Below are 25576 nucleotides of genomic sequence, written 5' to 3'. Positions count from 1 at the left end.
GTTGAACCTTCAGTTCAGGAATTGCATTGGTTTTTTAAACCTAAATTGGTTAGAATTTAGATTTTAAAAATCGAGGTTGTAAATAAACAAAGCTTATCTAGGGTGAAGAACTCCGATATTGCAACTATATATGTCAATAATGTAGAAGTTATTTCTCCTGTTGGTAAGAAACTAAATATTTAATTACCAATAATTAATTGATTTATTGATTTTTTAATTAATGTATTGTATTCGCTAATGAATAATTGTGCAGAGTTTCAACTTGATCTGAGAACATGTAGTGGGAGAAATAACGTGTTGTTAAGCTTTGTACCAGACAGACGAATCGGGGACCAATTGACCTTGAGCTAAATTGTTCTACCGCTTGGTTACATTTCAATGTATGACATTAAAAGAGATGATCTGAATATAATTCAAAAAAATTTGAAAAACAAATAGACATCGAGTTTTCATATATGAAAAGATTCAAACGTGGAACTCAAAATGAAGGCACACATGTAGACCCCAGGTCTCGGAGATAGGTGGCAACAACAGGTGGACCACAACTCTCAGAGATAGGAGGCAACAACAGGTGGACCACAACTATCGGAGACAGCAGGCAATAACAGGTGTAGCACAACTCTCAGAGATAGCAGGCAACAACAGGTGGACGACAACTCTCAGAGATAGAAGGCAACAAAAGGTGGACCACAACTCTCAAAGATAGGAGGCAACAACAGGTGGACCATAACTCTCGGAGAAAGGAGGCAACAACAGGTGGACCACAACTCGCGGAGACAGCAGGCAATAACAGGTGGACTACAACTATCAGAGATAGGAGGCAACAACAGGTGGACCACAAATCTCAGAGATAGGAGGCAACAACAGGTGGACCACAACTCTCGGAGACAGCAGGCAATAACAGGTGGAGCACAACACTCAGAGATAGGAAGCAACAACAGGTGGACCACAACTCTCGGAGACAGCAGGCAATAACAGGTGGACCACAACTCGCGGAGACAGCAGGCAACAACAGGTGGACCACAAATCTCAGAGATAGGAGGCAACAACAGGTGGACCACAACTCTCGGAGACAGCAGGCAATAACAGGTGGAACACAACACTCAGAGATAGGAAGCAACAACAGGTGGACCACAACTCTCGGAGACAGCAGGCAATAACAGGTGGACCACAACTCTCGGAGACAGCAGGCAACAACAGGTGGACCACAAATCTCAGATAGGAGGCAACAACAGGTGGACCACAACTCTCGGAGACAGAAGGCAACAACAGGTGGACCACAACTCTCGGAGACAGCAGGCAATAACAGGTAGACCACAACTCGCGGAGACAGCAGGCAATAACAGGTAGACCACAACTCGCGGAGACAGCAGGCAATAACAGGTAGACCACAACTCGCGGAGACAGAAGGCAACAACAGGTGGACCACAATTCTCAGAGATAGGAAGCAACTAGCTATTTTACACGCGTGACATAGAGAAGATGATAGCGGCTTCATTAAACACAAATTAGCTGTAATCAACGTCGAAATGTTAAATATCTAGAGGAAAGTGTTTCTAATCTCTACCATCGTTTATCTCTGTCTCTGCCAGGAAGAGTTTTTTCTTTTATGAATACCAAAATAGAACCCATTTCTACCCCATCTCTTAATATACAGATGTGTCTCACAATCAATAATATTAGAAAAAACTACAACAATTGCCTATCACTCAATAACTATTTAAAGATTTAATTAAAGACATAACATCTGTACATTGTTTCATTTCAACAGGAAACATCTTTTCCAGTCTACAATTAAATTATATTTCGCATTCTGCACAGATAAATGTGCAGAGCGCGACCAGCTTAGAGTTTCAAGTGGCCCGCGGTCAGTTCAATCCCTCATTGAAGACCACTTGACCAAGGAGGATGAACGTGCTGATCAATAAAACACGAGGCTAGCCTTATCGATACATCGTGGCTATCACCACCTCCCCCCCTGCCCTCCCCAACCCCACATCTTTGTCCACCCCCTCGCCTTTCCTCTCTTATACTCACGCAAGTCCAGCTCATCTCTTAACGTGCCTGTTCAGATTTATAGCAGAAGACATCCCGTTCATTGCAGTGATAAAAAGAAACTGCCGGACGTGCGCCGAGGCTGCGCGGTGAATGGGTTAATGAAAGAAGCATTTGAACGTGTAGTTTATACCGCTTGTGGATAGCCTGATAGAAATAATGTTATCTGTTAATTTTACAGGCTAATGTTTAATGTCTATTTTTTTTTTCTAGTTTCATCTTGAAAATTCTTTCCTTGACATGCATGTCTGTGCTTTTATTTTATGTGCATTCAAGTCAAAAAGGGAGATAAGCCGTACTTTATAATTAAATATAGCATCCATAGACATCTGTATTTAAAATTGTTTCTATTATTTTTTTTTAGTCATTTTGTAAAAAGTTCCTCTTTCAGACCTTGTGATCTATGGAGCTGATGATGTAAAGCTCATCTGTTTCTTTGGCCCACGTTTAACAAGGTTGTCATGTGGATAGCACATTGACCAACCACCTTTACTTTTCCCTAACTAATGTTAGGAACCATTAGAGTTGGGTGGACTCATAGGCGCCCTAAAGATCCCGAAAGTAAAAGTCACAAGGATTCGAACCCGGGACCCACGGTTCGGAAGTCAAGCTCAGCCACCGCGCCTCCTAGTCTTGTGTTTGAGTTTAATTGGGGTTTCTGTTTATTAACCAAATCGAAGTATCTCATGTAGTCTCAAGACATTGTCGAGTCCCTGACTATATTTATTACAATTTTGTTTTACTAGGATTCAAATCCAAGTCCTTTGGTTAGCCTCTGAACACATTATCACTTCTCTGAATCTGAAAAAGATTATTTTTTAAAGCAAAATTAGGATATACCTGCCTACAGATAAAGTCATATATTTCTCTTCTAATTCTGACGTCATATCCAGGTCTAGAAATACAAGATCTATTCACTAACATTACATTACCCAGATCTAGATAAACGGGATGAAATAAACCCAACTTCAAATTTTCTTCCCGACTTATTATCTCCCTCTGGCACGTAGGTTTCTTGGTGCAAATGTTGAACTGTTCTGTTCTGTCACTCTCTCCGCAGCACTTGGAGCCACACGTTGTTATATGTATATGTTATAGTTATCAATACAGGTCTAGCTAGATGTGCTACTCAGAATAAGGCTTTAATACCAGAGCTTGGTATTAAAAAACTAAAAGCTTGCTACTCTCCTGCATTCTCATTTTTAAGCTGGAGGTTAAGATAACCAGTCCTATGTAGATAGGAGTTTGGAGTTGATAGGCGTTCTGAGATGAACTACAAGGTGGTTTTACAGATCACGCAGCTCTCCATTCAGTTTTTTTTTTATAAAGTATGCGGTTTTGAAGGACGTGATAGCAGTGCCGGATTCAGACCTGAAAAGGCCCTAAGCTATTTTAGACAGAAAGTCCTTTATATTTCCAGATACATGTCAGTAACAAATTTGATTTTCAGATATTTAGAGGGTTAACCTATATAAAGAAGTATATAGATAGTGAGATAATAACTCTTTAAAAGGAAATTAAATATTTCTATAGAAATAAAAAAAAAACTTGGCTGCAGTCAAACGCTACACTACCAATATGATTCAGAGAATGACCAGCACATGGAATATGTTTAACATACTTTTTAATCTTGCTAATTTTTCATTGCACTGACCTGTATGTATACAGATGTAAAGAAAGAGATACGTTATACAACTTGAAAAATTAAATAAAACTAAATATTTTTTTTTCAAGATTTAAACATCAATCACCTGAAGAGAAACATGCTAAATTTAATTGCACCACTCCAGAAAAAAAATAAATATTAAACCTTATAACTATCTAATATATAATTAAAAACATACTTTTGTAATAGTTTTGTAATATGACATCTCTAATGTAATAGTTTTGTAATATGCCATCTGTAATTAAGAGTTTTATAATATGACATCTCTAATGTAACAGTTATGTAATATGACATCTCTAATGAATTTTTTGTTTGTATTCGTTTGTGAGGTTTACTTTTCTTTTCTGCTCATTTAATTAGGCTAATTTGTTCGATATTGCATGTTATTCTAGATGTGTGTGTGTGTGTGTTAGGTTCCACGGCTTCCTCTACAGTATCGATCAAAACATTATCCGAAGCTCCTTGTGCTTTGATAGCAAGAAATACTTTGAAATATCATTTGTTAATGGAGTTTCCAAGAGCCGAGTTAAAATTTATAAATACCAAGGCACATGTCGACTAGATTGGCAGGCCTACGTCTAGTTCTCATATCGTTTTTATTTGACTTATATATTACATTAGAACTATAACCCACTGGCCACGCCCGGTATCTCGATTATGAATATTACGTGTGTCGATAACTTTTCTTCCCCTCCACAGTTTATCAGCCCCTCCCCCGACTTCTCTGATGTTTGATAATCCTGTTCAACACGTTTAAAAAATAAAAAAAAAGACTTAAAAGAGGATTACTTCTTCGTGTCAGCCCAACACATGTATGGCGTTCAACAACATTTGGTTTCTATCTATCTTACAGTGCAGCTTGCTGCGTTAGATCATTTTACTAGATGGTTCCGATGTAGTGATTAGAAACACACAAATATACCCCATGTTAAAACACATTGAAGTGGATAAACGGACAAAACACATTTAACTTTATAAATATAGGCCTGTTGATTTTGAAAAATGAAAATCTTGATGGAAAGAAAGGGAATGACGTTGGAGGTGAACTTTATGAGGTACTGATTAAAACTCTCGAACCTTTAAAATAATCTCAAAATGAACAATGAAGAAATTGTAAAACGTCACATTTAAAAATATATTTTTTAAAATTAGACTCTAAAACGAAGGAAATACGGGAATGATTTAAACTCAACATTTGCTTACACAACATGCAACAGCAACGAGGAATTGTTCTTTTTGGATCGTTATCTCAAAGGGATAAACAAAGCAAACAAAGAGATGAAACAGTGACATCTTTCTCTGTATTGTGTGGTCCGTTTCATGACGTAATCTCAGGGAATTCCAATCTCTCTCTTTGGTAAGGGAGAGGCCTCAGAAACAAAGATTTTATTGACGACTATCTGGAGAAACTGAAAGATAAACTGAGTAGATCATAGATATTTTTTTTTTGAGCAGATACAGAAAGGGAAGGAATGTGATCAATAAAGTTGATAGACACACACACACACACAGGGCCGGATATATGTATATGGAGGCCACACAAATGTCAAAAGATTTCATAAGGCGAACATAGGAATGGAAATATTTATAGCGAAAAGCATGCTATGTTTTAGAAAAAAGAAATAAAGTTGATGTAAATTTAATCGTTTTTTCCTTTAAAAAATATTTAATATGCATATTTTAGATTTAAAAAGTGTAAATCCTGAGCTGTTAACTTAAACTTCTTAGTCACGACATTTTGGCCAGCCGTAAAAATGCGAGAAGAAATGTTAGAAAAAAAAATTTCTGGCCAGTCAAGATTCATATATATTTTTAATCTCTTTTATGGAGGCCCCTTTCTTGTGTAGTCTCCGTGGCTGTAACCCCACCTGCACTCCCTTAAATCCGGCCCTTAACGCACAAATGCATACTGACAACAACACTGTACACATGGCTTGTTATTCAAATACATATTCGGGAAAAAAATTAGGTATGAAACATTAAAGACCAATTTCTGGCACCACAGTTATAGACAGATCACTTGGAGTTTCGTCGTAATGGCATTAAACCCTCTACAAAAATATTTGGCAACCTTTCATTCACCTTTGTAATCAGTAAGCTCAACCTTGAGATATATATTGTATAGATTTGAATATAATGTTTTGAGTGATAGAAATGTATTTTAATTAGCCTACCTTAGTATAATTTCTTTTTCTTTTGAAAGAAGTCTTAATATCGATGTGGCTAGCACTTCATCCGCTGAATGTTTTTGATATCTGGGTTAGAGGCTATTTGACAATTATCTGTGCATTTTAACATCAGAATCCTAGATGATATTCTTTGATTAAAATAGACTGAACATTTCATTGATTGTCAGTCCAAATTAGTTAAGTTTATTTTTAGAGATTATTGGCATTGAAAAAATAATGCCATTGGTTTTAGAAAATGAGCGTTGATTACTGACTTGGAAAAAGTCTGGTTTTTAGTTGACATAATAGGTTTAATAAATTGAACCTGTTTTTTTTTAACATGTAGGCAATACAATGCAAACAATTAAAGTTAGAAATAACACATTTTTCATTTTAAAAAATGAGTTGTTAGATTTATGCAATGTTGAAGCAAACACTTCTGTCACTACCAAATACACGAATTGGATACTGCATCTAGAAATGTCAGAAATTCACTGCCTAAAATTTAAAACCTTTTTTTTTGTTCCCATTGAAATAGATCGTTGTATGTTACTTGATATCTAGAATGTTTGCATTGATTGATTGTTCCCATCAAAAAACAAAAAAAAACACATCTCCACAATTCTAGACATTGGATGACTTTCCTTTTCATTCATATAATTTTTTCCTTTCTTCTCCCCATATGTCACGTGACCCATAGGCGTGGAGCTTCGTTTCCGAGGGTCGGCTCGAGCGAAATGGAGAGAGATTGGCTGGAAGACGGAGACAGAACATGAAAAGGAAGAAATTTACTTCGACGACAGGTTCTGCCTCTGGGGGAAGGGTGAGTACATCTTGTTTCAAGGTCATTGTCATAAGTAAAACTACACACTTTGTCAACACATGTACTGAATAATACCTGCGTGATAGGATACACCTAAACTATTTAAATATTTAAAACTCTTTAAGTATTGTGGTAACTCCAGTGGCGGACTGAAAGGTTGCGGCCTACTGATACACACGACTCAGGCCAATCACACAGGTCAACGGGTCAACGGCTGTCGATAGACAAGGGACAGTAATGCTAGTGCACGCAACTATGGCCCGTGCTGTGGTCATGTGACCGAAAGCCTTTACGGTTGAGAGACAATGTGTGAGAAAACAGTCGAGTCCAGGACAACAAAGCAGTGAGGACTGTGTGGTACCTTGGGAGTGTCAGGTTTAGGATTTATTTGGGTTGTAACTAGCTGTATACTATTAAGGTCCCGGGGTTCAACCTGACAAGAACATCACTAACACACAGTCGTACATACAGTAACCAACTAGGTGAATAGTTTAAATAACAACAAAAATAAATGAATTTAATTGTATGAAACTGATATATGTGTATGTACAATGAGGATGATAAATAGACAATATATATATTATATATATTATATATATATATATATATATATATATATATATATATATATATATATATATATATATATATATATATATATAATAGGTATATATAAAAATATTATTCAATAATTAATTTAAGCACCTTTGCTACTGCTATCAACTTGTCACCCTGGTTTTATAGTCCACCAGACTCTGACCGACTGGCGTCACAAAACTGCCAACCTCGGTAATAGCAAAGTTAGACCTCAGATGATCGCCAATTTGACAATGACACTGACAAACTGTAATATATATTTCTGAGACGGCAAGCGACGCCCACAACTCCAACACTGGCACCCTATAAACGAAATAAACACAATACTCTCAACTTCTACACTAAAACTAGAAATAGTGACAACCTCATACAACATACAATAATAGATATCACAAACGAAAAACTCACCCTAAACAGGGGTCCCAAAAATCCAACTGAATAATAAGTCCGAGAAACTGGTACAGACAAATAACGTTTTACGGGCCAACACACCGTCCGTTTCAACCAAATTCAGAGGGTGAACTGCATCATGACAAAGAATGACCGATAGATGTCACCGGACTTTGTGACGTAGCAAAACAATTCAAAACAAAAATACAAGACACTCTCGCCCCGTACAAGTACTACGAGTAGAGGAAATAAAAAAAAAACAGAGTTAGGAGAAAGAAAAAGACACTTGTCTATACTACGCTACAGGGAGTCCTCGAGAATGTAGCTGTACGAGCCAGAGAGACTAGTAATGTTTAGTTAGGCAGTTCTGTTACGTTCAAGAAAGCATTTGAATTTGATGTAGCCAATAGTGTTGAATTGGCTGTCGATGTATTGGTAATTAAACCGCCACTTTGTTACTCGAAGCTCTTGTTGTCAAGTTCTTGTGTTAGATGTGCTGTTGTGTTGTCAAGTAGTGTTTTCAGAAGGCCTGGCAGAGAAGATCGTAACAGTATCTTACTATTTTTTGTCTTAACTATTGAATATTTGTATTGGAACAATTGTGTTTGTCTATTAATTAACTATTGAATATTTATAATGGAACAGTGTTTGCTCTAAATTTATTAACTGGGTCGTAATAAATTAACGAGTAACTTAAATTGTGGCCAGTTACAGCTGATGGGCGCTGGGAGAGCAGAGAGGTACTCAACAGAGGGAGGCACTTGTTTCCGTTCCAGTACAAGCTACCCGACGGTAAGTTTTTAAGTTTGATTGCAGGCATTGAGGCAATAAGTTCTTGCTATGTGCTTCACGCTAAGAGGCTCAGGCCCGCTGGTCGTCATCCATTATATAGATTTAAACTTTTTTGCCATCATCGGCGAGTGATGTATTTTTAGAACTTCTTAAAAGAGTCAGTTAAACTCTGTCCACTATTCTGTGTGTCTCTAATAGCTGTATTTGAAGAAAATATAGTTCAAAATATATTGTCATTGTTGGCCTGGTAGTATGCACGTCAGACTGTCATCTCGATGGTCCCCGAGTTTAAAACCTGCCCGCTGCGATTTCATGCTGTTTCGCAAGAGGTTTGAACTAGGACGCAAATTATATCCAAAGAAATGTCCAATACAAATATAGGAAATAAAAAAAAATTCAGAGGTTTTTATTTTGGACTAAATTATTTCCCTTTGCTTGTGTTTGTGTGAATGATTTGATATTTTAAATGTTTACTGTTAAATATAAAAGAAATGGAAAAAGGATTTCTTTTCTTCAGCTTGCTCTGAAATCTAACATATCCGTAGATATGTGTATTTGTCTATTAGAGTAGCTTGTATAGTCCATGTAACAGAATGTCCGTACGAAGCTGATCTATGTATTTGACTTGTTCCTCTAGCCCTGTGGGCTGGATCAATAAAGTGAAAACGTTTTCAATTGCTGTTCACGTATCAAGTCTCCCTAGCAATAGTTCTCAGTCTCGTAAGTCTAGGCAAGAAGTCGATGAAGAACTCAAGAAGTGCTATGACGAGTATGCATGGGCGCTCGCACGATTTTTTGTAGGGGAGTTGAAGTTGCCACCTATGGCTCAAAGTCGTAGCTTGTTGTTTTTTACAGAGAATATGTGATATTAAGTTTACTGTAAATACTTGTTTCATGAAATTAAAAAAACAACAACAACAAAACTAACGTGAAACAAACTATTTACTGTTTATCCGTGCGGCCCGTGCATCCCAACGGTCGATAAAACAAAAAATGCCAACGCTGCCAAAACTGTCAATAAATTTACTACTGAATTGCTTCTCGTCGCGATGGACAAGCCGGCGATGAATGTTTATTTGGCAGTTCTGATATTGTTCTGTACTTTGCAATTCTTGAATCGTTTTAGGATGTAGACAAAACAGGTTGAACTGAGCATTAGTATTGCTTGAAAAGCGAGACGTTAATGAAGAAACTAACGAATCAAGATACGGAATGTAAAGGCGTGTTCTGTAATAATCCCAAAATGCAAACATGTGGTTTTTGCTCGGTGTATCTGTCGACTGCAAAGTCTCGGCAGCACAAACTCATTACCACGTTTGTCTACCAGCAGTGTCACCTTATTCGAGATCCCATTCCTGAAGTGTTCCTCGGCATGGTCAATTTGATTTTTGATTATGCCATTAATGTGACTGCTGATGTGGTGTTGAGCAGCCGCTTGTGCTAAGATGGACAGACTGCAACATCACGGAAACTGGTTCAAGAACGGGTGAATAATTGACGACAATTAAAAGACAAATCAGAAACACACGAGAAGGAGGCACTGATTACACACACATGCAGATTGTCTGGTTTCACTTACAATCGTTATTTTAAAACAGTCAAAGATCTTCTCAAAGTTGTGACTTAAAGCGCGAATTAATTCGTGTTTCTCAGTCCATCGTGTCTCACACGAAAGAGGTTAATTTAGCACCAACTCTCTCGCCAGGGACTGTTATGGAAGAAATAGATAATTCTCTTGATGACACCAACAGCATTACGTATATCTGAAACGTCATTTAGGTCAATGATAACAAGTTTAAGTTTGTGGCACGCGCAACGGACAAGGTCTCTCTCAACAACAGGGACAAAACCTGAGTTCTTCTCGAATATAATTGCCATCAACAAATGCAACCTCAAACACATCAATTCAGTGCCAGAGATATCTGCATTTTCATTACCAAAATACCAAAAAAAAAAAAAAAAGCATTTAATTCATGCTGTTGCCAGTGCTCCGTCGATACAAATCAACGTTTTGACTCAGATGGCATGGGAAGAACTTTCTTATATCTCTTCTATCGTAAACTGGTGGACGTGTTTAACCTGCTATTTTATTAAGCGCTAACATGACCGCAACTCCACAAGACGTAAATACATTTACCAAGATAACTGCACTCCTCAATCTTGTTCAAAAAAACTTTGCCATATATCAAATCGAAAGATAGCTGGCAAGAATGTGTCCTCCAAGACAAAACAAAAACTATCATATTCTAGGCCTTTACTAAATATAAGGATAACTATAATAGTGTGCAAGTGAAAATAAATCGTCACGACTAACTTGCTATAGAATAATGAATTGCAAGCCTATAATAAAGCGCACATGGTCGGACATGAACCACAGATTAGCCTATTGAAGGCCTATTCTAGTTTATTACAATAATAGCATATCTGTATTAACTTTATTTCAGTGGAAGCACTGTATGTTAATTTGCTTCCTAGCAGTAGTTAATTGATTTGAAGGTGTAAAAAACTGGCTAAAAGTTGGTTACTCAGAATACAGAGGGGTGCACGTACATGGTCAGCCATCAATTCCTGATAAGCCTAGGCTAGTCTACTACAACTTCAGTCACCAGTGGAAGCACTACTTGTTCAGTTGTTAATTAGATTTTGATTGATCTGATGGTGCAATAATGGCTAGAATTAGGTTGCCCAGAATCTAGGGGGATGCAAGTGCACCCCCTTGCGGGCGCCCATGCGAGTATGTGTGTGTTTGTATGTGTGGGGTACAGAAATGAACGTAATTGAATATGTATGTGTGTGTGTGTAAAAGAGTTTATTCTTAAGTGGTGATTGATATGGACATTGTGTGGATGTTTTTGATGTAAACATGTAAAAATAAGCAAATTATTTGTTTGTATAAGTTCAATAGATTCTCATGTAGCCACCAAGACGTCAACGATGCTGCTCTACAAAATAAATAAATGACGTCACTCTGATTGGAACCAAAATACTTAAAAATGTTATAGATATAGATAGCTGAGGTAGTTTGATGTAAAAAGAAAACGAGAGAGAGACAGACAGACTGACAGATATTGTGAAAGAGAGAGAGAGAAGATATCGTAAATATCTAGTTTAAATATGTAAACAAATCTAAGTGTCAAAATTCGTAATCTTGAATAAACACTAACATAGCCTGCTTGACACAGTTGCTTCTTTTTTAAAATTTGGTTTGAACCTAATGTAAGACTTCTTTTAATGGCAGGTATTCCCTGTTCCTTCGAGGCCCCAGAAGCCAGCATACGATACATAGTTCACGGCGCCCTGGTCAGAGTGGCAGGCACTAACATCACAACTAAAAAAATTGTGACAGTACTTCGGGACTTGGACAGTAAGAGAGACAATGAAAGAAAGTCGCCATCAGTAAGTAAACCCTAAAACCAACCTAACATTGGAGAAATAACTTTAAACTACAAAAGGATATTTTCGTTATTCCAACTTCACATCCAACCTCGAAACTAAATCTATACTATGTTCTTTAAAACTGGCCACCTCGAACCTGAATCTAGACAAATTTTATTTTAAACTGGCAACCTCGAACCTGAATCTAGACATTGTTCTTTAAAACTGGGCCATCTTTAGCACTCAACCAAAAGCCCATTATTTTTTTCGTAGTTACATCTCGTCTTGAGACAGATACCATTGTAACAATTCGTATCATAGATTTTACCGCCAAACATCGGATTAAAAAAACAACTCAATAAGTGTTTGCATTTCCTGACTACTATGGGGCAATCTGTTCCATTCTCTAATCAAGACGGAACATGGATAGAAGACCACTTACTGACTTTGTCCTAGCATATTAAATAAGAAATGTCCTTTTATCTTTATGGATACAAAGTTATGTATTCAATTATTCCATACACAACTTAATGTCCACTCTTAATCTGCTCCACAGTCCCGTCATGTCCTTGAGGACCATGCAGAGAGGACATTTAGCACCAGCTGCTGCCGTCCGTCTCGCGTGTCTTGCTCACTCTGTGTGCTCAAACGATCCTATGTGCCTGGAGAGACCATCCATGCAGATGTGCAGATCCACAACATGACCATGCGAAAGTCGGGACCCTGTAAGCTACAGCTGAAGCAGGTATAGGGTTAAGTTTGTCATCCACCGGTGACAATCGAAGTCCCTTTAATTAATACAAGTTGAATATAAAATGCGGTGTTAGCAAACCCTCGGGGACTCATATGAGTTTCTATACATAGAGAATCTTTGCAACCACAAGATACTGGCTTCTTTTTAAAAGACAAATATGTAAATAGAGTACCGAAAATAATGAACAGAATTTTAATTTAAAGAAAAGCTTCTAACATTAATTTCTTAATTTAGCTTAAAATATATTATTCAGCTCACACACCTCGGGGCTAGAGAGCGGAACCTTTCCAGGATGTATGTGAAGTTGCCACTCCATTTGCCACTAAAAATGCCGGTTATGCTAATTATAATATCTTATCTAGGTTTTGGTAATTTAAATTCTTGGTAAACTTCTTTTAAACAGATTTATGGCGCTCAACTTTCTTAATTTTTGTTACTCCCTAAGTTTAAAGATTATTGCGTCTGGAAAGTCGCCTCCACCTCCACCCCCAATCACATTGATAAGATAAAGCCTTCTCTCAGACAATCGACATATGTTGTTCAACATTTATCTATATTTTCTTTATCTGAATTTCATAGTTAAAGGTTAGCAATTGAGAAATAAAATGAAGCGGTTAAAGAACAGGACAAGGACAGTAACCCTTAAAATACTGATGCACAGGCTAATATTTTTTATCCCCCTTTGGTTGTGTTTTTATTTATTGAAATTATTATTATTATTTAAGGTAAAGATTCACAATATTTTAGTCAAAAATTTTGATTATATCAGCATTTATCAAAACAAAACAAGATGACAGTTGACTCTTTGATATTAATTAATAACAACTAGTGAAATAACTTTTAGTTTAGATTAAATGCTGAAGTTTAAAAATTATTTGTAAACAAAACACAGTTAACCATAGGTCTATTCAAGCTGTTTTTTTCAAGTATATATTCTTTTCATTTGGTGTGTTGATAATATAGAAATCATCTTCTTTTAGCTACTACAGACGTTACTTCATAAAAGAAGATAATTACATCCTAAGCATTTCATGTGTCTATCTAGTCATGCATGTTAGTCAATGACTTAAACTCTGCTAAGTTGTTGGTTTTCCTGGCTGATTCAGGCAACCCATTCCATTCTCTAATGGCACTTGTACAAAATTGTTCTAGCATATGGAATAAGAAATGTGGTTCTATCTTTGTGTTTTTCTGAATATTCCATAAAGTTTTGTTTTTAGGTTATCAATGAATTCAGCAACATAAAAAAATATGTTAAACACATTTCTCTAGTCTAGCTAATTATTTTAACTTTTTTTATGTTTCTTTAGCTTGTTACTTATGGGGAACATCATTGTGTTCCCATCATTTTACAAGAGTTAGAATTTCATGAAAGTGCCAGACAAGGTCAAAGGCGGCAATGGAAAAATCTTAGCCTTACAGTACCAGCAACCTGTCCATCTAAACTGAGTAAATGTCGAGTCATTGATCTGCGTTACTGTGTAGCTGTAAGTTAAAAACTGTAATTTCAAACTATTTGAATGTAACAATTAGTGTGTTCTTATAAAAATATGTATTAAACAAGTAAATGTTATTTATAAACAACTTCACTTTTTTTTTTCATAAGGTTAACCAAAACAAATTTTTGAAATTAAATAGGGTAAATAGTGACAGCCCATAAGAAAATAAATATATGTATTAACTTTCTTATAAATTAACATTATTAGGTTTTAAATATTTTGTACTATCTTTCAGCTTGACTGTGACTTTGGAGAATCAAATTTATATGCTGCTGTGCCTATAACAATAGCAACATTGCCAGAGAGAGGAATTATTCCAGTCAGGTGGTCTTACCAAGGTAATAATAGCTTAATGTACATCAAAGGCTGACAAAGATGATATTTAAAAGATCTGATATACCCATATGTTTCAGGGTAACACTTTATTTTATATAGCAAATGCATCTCAACAATCAACTAACATTATTGTATTATTATTAGTCTTACTTAAAATATCCTAATATATTATTATACCATGTTACTATCTTATGGTTTTAAAATGCTAACACTTTTCTTTGTTTATCTGTCATCTCAGAATGCTCACTAGATTTCGGTGAAGATGAAGTCAAGTATTCTTCCAGTGATGATGGGTTCAAACCTAAGTACAAATACTATGAGGAGCTTCGTGACATTCGCAAAGATAAATACTTTGTACTTAAATTACGTCAAAGTCCAGGTGCCAAAAGGCGATTGATGATCAATGAAGGTGAAAGTAGAACAGATTCAGACGCCATGAATGAATCAAAAGCTTAGCTCCATTAAAAATGTATTTCATCATAGAGTAGATTCTGTGCAAGAAAAAAAGTTGTTGTGTCAAAATATTAGCATTGTCATTTTAAATATTCATAATGTTTCAATTTGTATTTCCCATCTAATAGCACTGATATAATAATTCAAATATGCTCAAATAAAAGTATGCTTCATTTTCTAAATGTACCCACAATCATCTGATCTACTTTTCAAATAATATGGAAATGAAAATAATTTTTAAAATGTTATGAGTTTCAATTTAATCTTTGGCATAGATGTTTGGTAGTGTTCCTTGAATCTTTTTACTTAGTCATCTTGCCAGAGCTTTCTTTGATGGCTACTTTGGAGAATAGTTGGCAGGTATTCTTTTAACTATTCCCTCCAACACACATCAAGTTTGTGAAGATACTTCATAACTCATCTCTAAGCAGAGGCAGCCTTAACAGTTTGCAGGATCCTGGGTGAGTGTCATGTCATGGCCACAAATATTTTTATGATATACTGACGATGACAGAAGATTCTCTTTATGGCAGGGGCCCCTTAAGGTATGAAGCTTGGGTGGCTACCCAGCTGGCAACCCCCTAAAGGCCACCTTAGCTCTAAGTAAGCCATTTAGTAAAGAACTTATTTTTTGAGGCAGTTTAATTTGTATACATTATTACTTATTTTGAGATAGCATCATAAGAGACACCTTCTATTTCAAGTTTTAGCTTTTCATTTATGAATTTTAAATTAAAATTTGAAATCATTCTTAAAATTATATTTCTTGAATTCCTTTAATGTAAAATTACACAACAAAAAATAATTAAAAATCCCAATATATGATACAGTACTCAAAATAATATGGGTTCCAATGAAGGAGTTTTCACTCCATTGCAGTATGATTTTTATATGTTCTGTATTTAACATGTCTGATAAAATGTAAAAAATGTAGACTAAAAATGAATCTTGTGTATACTGTCACATGTTTGTCTCTATAAAAGCTCCTTATAATTTCTTCTCATGTATATTCATTGTGTGCAGCTCTAACAGATGCACTAAATGTCATGTGCATTCATCTTCATGAGATTGGCAGCATTACTCTCTTGTCTAATTCAGTCTATCCAGTTCATAGCCCTGGTTCAAATATCATTTCATTTGACACCCTGTTAGTTGTACTTGATCTACCTATAGTTTAAGTTTGTGTAAATGACAAAAATATGTGTCTATTTTAATTGAGTGTACACAGAGATTCTTGGAATAATTTTGTTTTAGAATGTCTTTCAATTGTAAGAATTTCAGCAAATATTCCTTGTGGGTGTTCAGTTTAGTGACATCAATGCTATTTCTTAATCACGTCTACAAAATAAAGCTTGTGAGTCTATTCTTGAAACTTCTTAGCATTTAGATCTACATGGTTATTTAACACAAATATTTAAAATGATGTGCAAGTTTTGCTTAGCTTTAAGTAAGTAATTAACTTGAAATAAACTTAAAATTATATTTAAGTTCAACATAGATTACTTTTTATTAAAAGTGTAATTGTAATAAAAATAATTGAGTATTAAACAAAAGGTAGGAAACTAATACAATTATGACATAATAAATGAATAAATTGTATAGAAAAGGTATACTGGACACCAGCACAGACAGAGGAGGTCAAAAAAGAGGACATAGCCTTAAAAAGGAGGAAAACAAAATGACAAAGTAAACTTTAAAAGCTATGCTCAGGTCAGTAAATCATGGGCTGTTCAAATAGTTTTTAGATCATAATTTCTCAAACTAAGTGAATATTTTTTTCCATTAATTCATCATTCATGCATAGTTGTTGAATTCCATTCACAAGATTTTCATCAGATTGCATTTTGTGAAAAAAAAATGCCTCTCTCTGAATCAACGGAGATCCTATTTCTCTCTTTTGTCAGCTGTAACTGCTTTAATCAGCAAAAGATGACTTGTAAGTTTCAGACATTCCTTCAGAAATTATGAAATGGAATGACCTCATCCCAATTTACAGTCAGAACCTTCTCATTGACAATTATAAGCACATACTAAACATGAATGCCTTGCTGACTATAGCAGTATCCCCAGGAATTAAATAAATATAACATATCTTCAAGGACTTTGGGTAAAACATTTCTTTTGAATAATCTTGAAGTAATGAGTATCTATTATGAAGAAGATTATTAAAAACTTGTCATCTTTCTGTTTTCAATAATTGAGTATTTAATCACAAGATAGGCTTTTAGAAGTTGTAGTAAACAGTAGAGTAGCCAGACGTTTTCAAATTGTAGGCCAATGCCTGCTGGACATGGTCATGGTCCCAAAAAAGAGGAGAACCTGCTTTTGCTGGATGTCTGGTAACAATTTTAATGAAATAGATTTCTGCCAGTATTTCAGATCAATCCCCCCCTCCCTACCCCCCCCCCCCCCCAAAAAAAAAAAAACTTTAAAAAATCTAGTTTGATTTGTAAAGTTTAAGAGATTATATATTTTAAAGGCTTTATGATAAACTAAAATGATGATACTCATTCACCTTGGATTTGCTAAAAATTGGTTGTGGAACAACTTGTACATACAATCGAAATGTAATTCTATAAATGTTAATTTAATGTCTTGTAATTTCAAGCCCATAATTTCATAAAATAACTTATTTGAGCTGTCATTTTAATTGCCAAGCTTAGAGCATCATGCATTGTAGAGGATGTTTGATAGTTTTCTACCATGCAACATGCAATTTTTTCTACAGTATTCCACACTATAACTATTAACACACACACAAAAATGATTTGTTTCTATGTTATTAATTTTAAAATATTGCCAAATATTAATAAAATATATGAAGGAAAACTTAATGATTTCAAAAATGTAGAAGTAGAAATAATGCTTACTGATATTATCTTATAAAAAATAAAACTTTCAATCTCTAAAAGGTTATAACATAGGCAAACATAAAAAAAATATAATCAAATGAATTAGATTTTATCACTCTTTTAGATTATGTTAGCAGCTTAAATTTGAATTATTTTATTGACTATAGACTAGTTCTAAATTAATAGCAATATTCAGAATAAATAATACATTTTTTTGATCACACTACCTACACAAATATAATTAAACACATTTTATGCTTAAATATTATAACTTGAATGTTAGCATACCACTATCCACCAAAATGAAATGATCTACTAACAGTTTAATTTGACCTGTACTGAGAAGGTCAAGTTGACCTCATGTTGTAGATCTGAATGAACATAAAGGAAAAATGGAAAACCTTCTTACCATAAAATCAATTAAATTTTGTAATCTATCATAATAGGCATATTGATATAGCCTGAAGATTTACATGAGCAGAGCTTGTCTGAGATTTATGCATATGGATGGTATCCTTGTGAAGGCATATATTGAAGTATAATATGTCGAGTGAATGTCTTAGTAATATTGAATAGTTTTTGTAAGAACTTAAGTTGAAAAATAAACATTATGATTATATGAGAAATGTGACTGCTACTATTTTGTTTGTATATGTGAGATGTTAACATTTAGAAAACATTCCATATAAATACACATACATATTATGGCATTTAAATCAGTTAGTAGATTCTGACAGAATGAATTCAAGCAACTTTTTTTTTGTCAATTACAAGAGTTAAGCCACATTTATTTACAAGCTAAACTTTTTTTTAATGAATAAAATGTTTTAAAAATGAATAAAATTAAGGATCACAAGGGTATTAAATCCTACAAAAATTATTGTAATGAAATATACTCTTTGTCTTTGATTTGTAGTTCAAGAGAAAAAATACAAAAAAGTTGATATCAAAATGGCACAAGAAAAAAAAAAGGTTTAACTGAGTCTTTTTGCTTTGAATGAAAGCAGCTTTTTTTTTTTTCATGACATATTTGTTTTGTTGTTGTAGTAATGTTCCAAATGCTAAATATTGCTTGCCATCAAGTTTTAATTTGATTTCATTTGACTTTTTTTTTTTTTTCTTTAATGTATATATCCTACACTTTGAACTAATAGTTAAAATTTCTCTTTAAGGCATTTTTTTTTTAAATATCGAAAGTGTGATTCTGTTATGATTATCTTCAAAATGATTATTCTGACAAATCTAAGTCATGTGAATGGTGATGGACAGTGCCTGCAGTGTACTTTGATGAGAACATTTTTAATCAAAGCTGGTAATTATGAGATATTGTCTGTGAAATCTGGTGAGTTAGTGTGTACACAATGTTGATGTAAAGAGGATAAGCCAAGATTTACAGTCAACTCTGAGAGATGCTTGTTATTTTGCCGTTTCGCTGTTTATGTGTAAATAAATTGTCAATAAAATTTAAAATATTTGTATTATTCATGGAATAAAACATTTCTACACATAAGGCTCAGATAAGTTGATGGATGAGAAGAACGTTTCTTAAAATATTAAGAATTAAACGAATATTTTTTTAAAATTTGATTTGAAAAGTAGTTATGTTTTTGATCAGTAAAATCGTCTACATGTATAGCATACAACAATTTGCTTTGCTATTAATATGTATATTAAATAAAACAGTGGGAATATGACAACATATTTGTGTACAAGTTGCAATAAGAAAAAAACAACATTGTAGACAGAACCAATCAGGATCAAAATATGCAGTGTAGCTGGCATGAGAAAGTTAGTGTTAAATATGAAAGAAGCTTTTTATTTTTTTTCATAAAAGTAACTATAATAGAGAGTGTGATCAAAGCCAACAGATTGCTGAAGAAGTAAACAAATGCATTTGAAAACAGTGAGCAGCAGAAAGTGTTTCCTTACATTAAGATATCTGGTTTTATTATGTAATGTATTCTTTTATCTTAGTTTTTCAAGCAAGCTAGTTTGTTGCTTTTGAAAAAGGTAAAATTTTTAGGACACGTGATTAGCTAAATATATTTTAATAATAAAATTTTAATTATTTACAATTTTAAAAAAAAAAATTCTTGTTAATATTTAGCCTATAGATATTGCAAGTATCTGACTGTGGTAAAACTGAGTTGGCAACATGTTCTCTCTCTTTAACCTATCTTTAAACAATAATTTTGATATTGTGAACTACAAATCTTTTTATTTCTCAGCATTAATTAAAAGTAGATTTTTTTTTTATAGCCTACTTCTATTTTTGTATTTTCCTATATTCAGTACTCGTTTCTTTATATATTTATATTTTAAATTAGGTTTTTAAATTAGGTTTATCAACTAGTTTTTTTTTGGTTGTCTATGCTTACACTATTGTTAGCACAATACTTTCTTTTCATGCCTTTTAGAGCTAAAAGCTTTAAAACATCTATAGAGAACTTTTGACTCATAACTACAAAAACACAAACCTTCTCAAAGTTTCACTAGCACAATCTGTTTGTTTCAAAGTTGTCCACTCATTAGCTAATTAGTTAATAGACAAACACCCAGAATTTAAATCAAAGATTGATTGAATGTCATCTATTTTATTCTTTTCTCTTGTCACACACTTGATATAATTGCTTGCATTTTTTCCAAATAAAGTCTTAAACAGTACAGAATTTAAAACCAATTAAATCTCCTGTGTCATTTTTTTTTCAGAGGTAACTTGCAGTTAAAATTCCCTTTGATTGTTATAGCTATCATATTAAAAGTAATATTAATATCTACTAGCAGTTCTGATTCATATTTTACAGATCATGATGGTATTAACTAGACAAAGTCAATAATGTCCATAAGTTTATCAAAAGTTTTACAGCAGCCATAAAACTTTGGACATTGCAAAGTTCATTTTCACTCTTAAGACAGCTCACTTTTGTCCTTTGTTTTTATTAAATTACTTTGATGAGCATAAGAAGCAGATTTTCCTGGAACTTCTGTATTCCACAAGACACCATTATACTGACACGTTTGAAGAATCTAAAACCTTTTGACAGGACATGACAATCTGTAAAAGGTACTTTAAGGCTTTAATATTTTTATCTAATAGTCCATATTAATTTGCGAAAATTTTTTTTTAGAATCAATGCAAACACAATTTTATTGAAATGTGTTTTTAATTGTGTATTCCAATAATTGAATCTTTCAATGTAACCATCACTTTGTCATTCACTAAACTGTATTCTTTTGTTCCTGTACCATCAGATGTCATTCAATGCTCCAATTCAATTTGTTAGGTGTTTAAACTATTAAAACTTGTCTGAAGCAACGCTGGCTGTTGCTTGTTTGTTGTATCATCATTTTTATACCAATTTTGTTTTATTATGGAACACTATCAGTGTCATGCTCATGTAATAAAAAATATTGAAATCATTGTGATTACTCATACATTTCTATAGCTTTAACATCAATTTTATAAAAGAAAACAAGTTTCAAGGAAAAGTTAATTATAGCAAAAATGTGTTAAATTGATCATTCAAAATACTATTGATTATGATTGTCATTGATTTTATTTTGTGATTTAATTTTCAATGTTCAAGCCACAATTTTTTTTGTTAAATTTGTGGCCAAATAAAAAAACCTTCAATAAATATTTTAAAGATGTCTGTTTTCCTTTTAACACAAATGATTTGTTCATGTTTTGTTCTTTAAAAAAGACAAAGTTGAGTAAGATCTAAATGCAAATGGACATTCTTCATATTGAAAACATCGCAGAACAATCACACACCTTCACCTGGTGTTTATTGGTGACTGTTGCTTCATAATGGGGTGACTGAAATATGAAAAATTGTAAGACTTTACTGTATGTCTTCTTGTCCTGTTTTTTTTCCTTGAGTTAAAAGAAAAACATCATTATATCTGAAGTTCAATTAAAAGTCATGAAGCATTACGGGGGTGTTTGGATTTTACATATCTCTATCATTCTATCTTTTTTGTGTCTTATTCTTTTATTCTTCAATTTGTGTTATTTCATATGGTAATTGAAATATTCCTTGCAATGTTAAGAAAAATAGAAATATAAAAATGGCTAGGCCGATTTAAAAACAATTTTAGCTTCTATTAGTTTGCTTATTTATGTATGTTTAAGAGTTCTCCTTTCATACGCTAATCTCTATCAGATCTTAGGAAGTGAGGGACCTAAATATAAATTGCACTTTATAATGTTAATTAATCTGAGAGCATGTGATATTTGTGAAGAAAATTTAAGAATATTTTAAAATTTAATTGTATTTCTTTATATTTAATATAATATTTGGTTAAAAATGTATTTTTTAATATTTTAATGATAAGGTAACTAAAAAATTATTATTAGTCTTTTATTATTATAATGAGGCGAATGTTTTCCTAGTTTGAGGATGATGGAAGAGTGCATTATATGCCTAGACTGACCCACTTAGGAACTGCATAATTTGTAACATCTAGCACAGACAAAGGCATTGTCCACATGAAACTATTTAATTAATTTACCTATGATATTTGAAATTGTAACCAACATTGTTAATTTTCGTTGACCTTTGCATCACATGCCTTACTAATCACAAGACCTGGAAGGGGTGCTTTCTTTATAATTCATTTTAAACATCTTGACCTGAACAGAAATCCAGGACATATAAGCAGTGAGAGAAATGTAATCCACATAAAATTGAAGATCATTTAATTCACAAATCCCTATGTCAGCAGTAGGTCTGGAAATCAACAATATATCACAAACATTGCAAAGCACCGTGCAATTACCGTACAAATTTTTATTTTTTTATGTGTAAATTGAAGAAAAAATTATGAAACTAAGACAGCTTTCAACTTTTGAAACATTTATTTTTTTTTTGTTGTTTTCTAGTTCTTTCATTATATACCAAGTTCAATACCTGGATACAAGATATAGGATAAATGAAATGAAAAAAAAAGAGTGCTTACAATAAAGAATGATAGGGGGAGTAAGTTCTCTAATTGAGAGAGCCTAAAAAAAAGATTACAAATTACCTCCCTTAACTTGCGACAAATGAGACATTCAAATAACAGAATGCTAAAGATAACAATTAAAATAAAAAAACAACATAATGCTTAAATACAGTACATTTAAATAATGTACATCAAAATTCACTCTTACAAATAAATATGTACAAAAATCAAATGTACATCTTGATTCAGTTTCACAATCATTTCCCACACATATCATTAAAGTCCTCAAGTAAACATGTACAATTACATTTCAGTCATAAAAATTCTATCATACATTAATAATTAATATAAGATCCTATAGAAGTGCTAGATTTTTGTTTTTCATGGTTCCAAATAACGAATAGCAATTTATGTCAAAGTTGAATCAACCAATGCTAAAAGGTCTTCCAAAATTAAGCATGATGATAATCAGATGGAATACAGTCTTCATCCAACTAATTAGCTTATCTTTATAAACCATCTTACAATGTATATTATAATTATCCACATATATAATCACTATGCCGACAAACATAAACAATCAAAACTCTTTTAAGCAGCTCTTTCATCACTGGAGGTAGAGTTTCTTACCATTGATGCACAGGAACAGTCACTGGGAAACGTTGAACGACAATCAAAGTTCATAACGTGTTAAAAACTATATTTCAAGAACATTCCTTTCTATCTCCTAACCTTTTTTTTTTCTTAACTCCAATTCATTGAATATCCTAAAGCTGTGTGTTCATCCTGCAACACTTTTGTCTCATCTTTATTTTTTTACTTTTAAACAGTTCTTCTTCTTAGTGGAAATGTAAATTAAACAAAGTGCTTATGAGGGAGAGATTACAATGACATTTTTTTCACAACAATAATCAATTAAAAAAAAATATATGGCCTAAATTACTTTTCAAATTATCAATCCTATTTTATACTGCCAAAGATTTCACACTTAATGAGGGCAGTGTAGAAACCAAAATTAATTTCCTGTGACTTTCTTTTAATATTACAAAAAATAGATTTAGTTTTGATTTACATATAGATCTATAATTACTATCAAATTCTATGTTACACTTAAAAACAAGCATGGAAAATAGATTTCCAGAGCAGGCATCCCAGGACTTGAAAATGCAGCTTTGTGTTTAAAAAAAACAAAATTTTACAAACATATTTTGCTTAATATTTTTATGAAACGTGCATTCGTAGATATCAAGAATACAACATACTTTTTTTTTTCATAGTTACACATGGAAAATGTCCAGATTTATATTCCATGCCAGTACCACAAGTCAATGTACACACACTGTAAACTGAAATAGTCAATGAAAAAATAGCGTACTACTTCATTGTTCTGGCCAGTTTAGTTTTCATTGAATTGGTAAAGAAAAGAACAAGATCCTCAATTTGAAACAGTACATTTTCTTCTAAAACTAAAGCAATAATTTCTTTCTAATATTTGATTGCCTAGAAAAGAAATACGGATCAGGCTTGAACTTAATGTGCCTAACTGAATATAGTATAGAAAGATTAATTCAAATTTGATTGAAATTTAAAAAGCCAATGGATTGTTGTTTTTTAACATAATTATCAGTTACATTTATATTCAGACTTACATCAGACTTGTCTCAATCAATGCACTTCATTAAGATTATATCAATGCTTCACTTTCAGCCATTGTTGTATGTAGCACTTCTATAAACAATATGTGGTCTGTAGAGTACAACTGACAATGCAACTCTCATATATCATTCTGTTCTACATTTTAAAACATTGTCTTTAGTTTTGTATGAAAAAAAAACTTGAACACTTTGATTTGTAAAATTGTCTTTCCATAGCATCCTCTCAGTTTGTTATTTGACCTAATTAACTAGGAAAGTATAAAAGTTTAATAAACATAGTGTGTTTATCATATGTGTTGAAGAGTACAAGAGGCAATACTGTGGCCACGATATAGTTCATTGTTATCTCCCCTTGTTACCAATCCATCAGGTAGCATTGAACTTAAGTAGGCTACTGTTTTCATGGCTTTGCTTATATTGCCTTCACTATCTCCTTTGACGTACGTACACCCGTCCATTGCACACTAAGTGTGTTATAGGTCCACAATGTCTGTATGTGTGTTCACTCCTTAATATATATATAGATTTAGTTTATAATTGTCCAGTACGTGGCCATAAGTCCAATAATAATGGGAAGATTAGATTGGTGTATTGGAGTTGATAATGAATGATTGGACGATACGGTGCCTGAAAATAAAAATAATAATATACATCAGGAATATTAAACATAAAAATGTGTGATGTGATGTTTCTTGGTGACTATACAACTTCTAAATATTCCGTAATTTTATGATATTTTTTTTTTGGGGGGGGGGGGGGGAGTGTGTTTTACATACAACAGACTTTTAAACATTCACTTCATTTTCATACAAAGCATCTCAATGATAGATCTAGTAAGGCTTGTCTATGAGTCCAAAGATTAATGAGGAGTGCAGGATTTCCCGTGCCTACGCAGCCCAAGCTTCGATCTACATATTTTGCCACACTTCGCAGTCATAACCATTGTCCTCAGGTGATACCATAGCACGCTCTAATCACATCTCCATGTTAGAATATAGAATCCATAGAATCTTGTAGCAAGTTCTGGCCACAACTTCATTGTTATGATATAAAGCCTTGGTCATAGAATCTAGTAGATGCTCCAGTCACATCTAAATGTTGTAGAAGCTATCTCTGACCATATCTTATTGTTATAAAAGCAATCTTTGGTCATATTTTATTGTTATAATAGCAATCGTTGGTCATATCTTTATGTATAAATATATTACAGCATG

At 33.4% G+C, this 25576-nt stretch overlaps 2 protein-coding genes across 7 annotated transcripts in view; one reads left to right on the top strand and one right to left on the bottom strand.

Annotated features, from left to right (window-relative positions):
• LOC106071778 (arrestin domain-containing protein 17-like) overlaps window positions 1-17310 on the top strand; it is a 46177-nt gene extending 28867 nt beyond the window's left edge. The window contains exons 3-9 of one of the 2 annotated variants that reach the window (XM_056032659.1): window positions 6590-6712; window positions 8414-8491; window positions 11730-11887; window positions 12423-12611; window positions 13931-14107; window positions 14355-14457; window positions 14694-17310. In XM_056032659.1, coding sequence (XP_055888634.1) covers window positions 6590-6712; window positions 8414-8491; window positions 11730-11887; window positions 12423-12611; window positions 13931-14107; window positions 14355-14457; window positions 14694-14911 — 1046 coding nt within the window. In that variant the 3' untranslated portion in view covers window positions 14912-17310. Of the gene's footprint in view, window positions 1-6589; window positions 6713-8407; window positions 8492-11729; window positions 11888-12422; window positions 12612-13930; window positions 14108-14354; window positions 14458-14693 lie in introns of both variants that reach the window. The other variant, XM_056032649.1, reaches the window with a different exon arrangement.
• Window positions 17311-22602: 5292 nt separating this feature from the next.
• Window positions 22603-25576, bottom strand: part of LOC106071779 (zwei Ig domain protein zig-8-like) — a 247733-nt gene continuing 244759 nt past the window's right edge. For all 5 annotated transcript variants that reach the window (XM_056032684.1, XM_056032693.1, XM_056032674.1 and 2 more), the window contains one exon: window positions 22603-24989. In XM_056032684.1, the coding sequence (XP_055888659.1) occupies window positions 24889-24989 (101 nt within the window). In that variant the 3' untranslated portion in view covers window positions 22603-24888. The remainder of the gene's footprint in view (window positions 24990-25576) is intronic.

This window comes from Biomphalaria glabrata, chromosome 1 (genome assembly GCF_947242115.1).
Source record: "Biomphalaria glabrata chromosome 1, xgBioGlab47.1, whole genome shotgun sequence".
In the NCBI taxonomy this organism is placed as follows: Eukaryota; Metazoa; Mollusca; class Gastropoda; family Planorbidae; genus Biomphalaria; species Biomphalaria glabrata.
The sequence above is the reverse complement of the archived record's forward strand: the minus strand, read 5'-3'. Positions and strand labels throughout refer to the sequence as shown.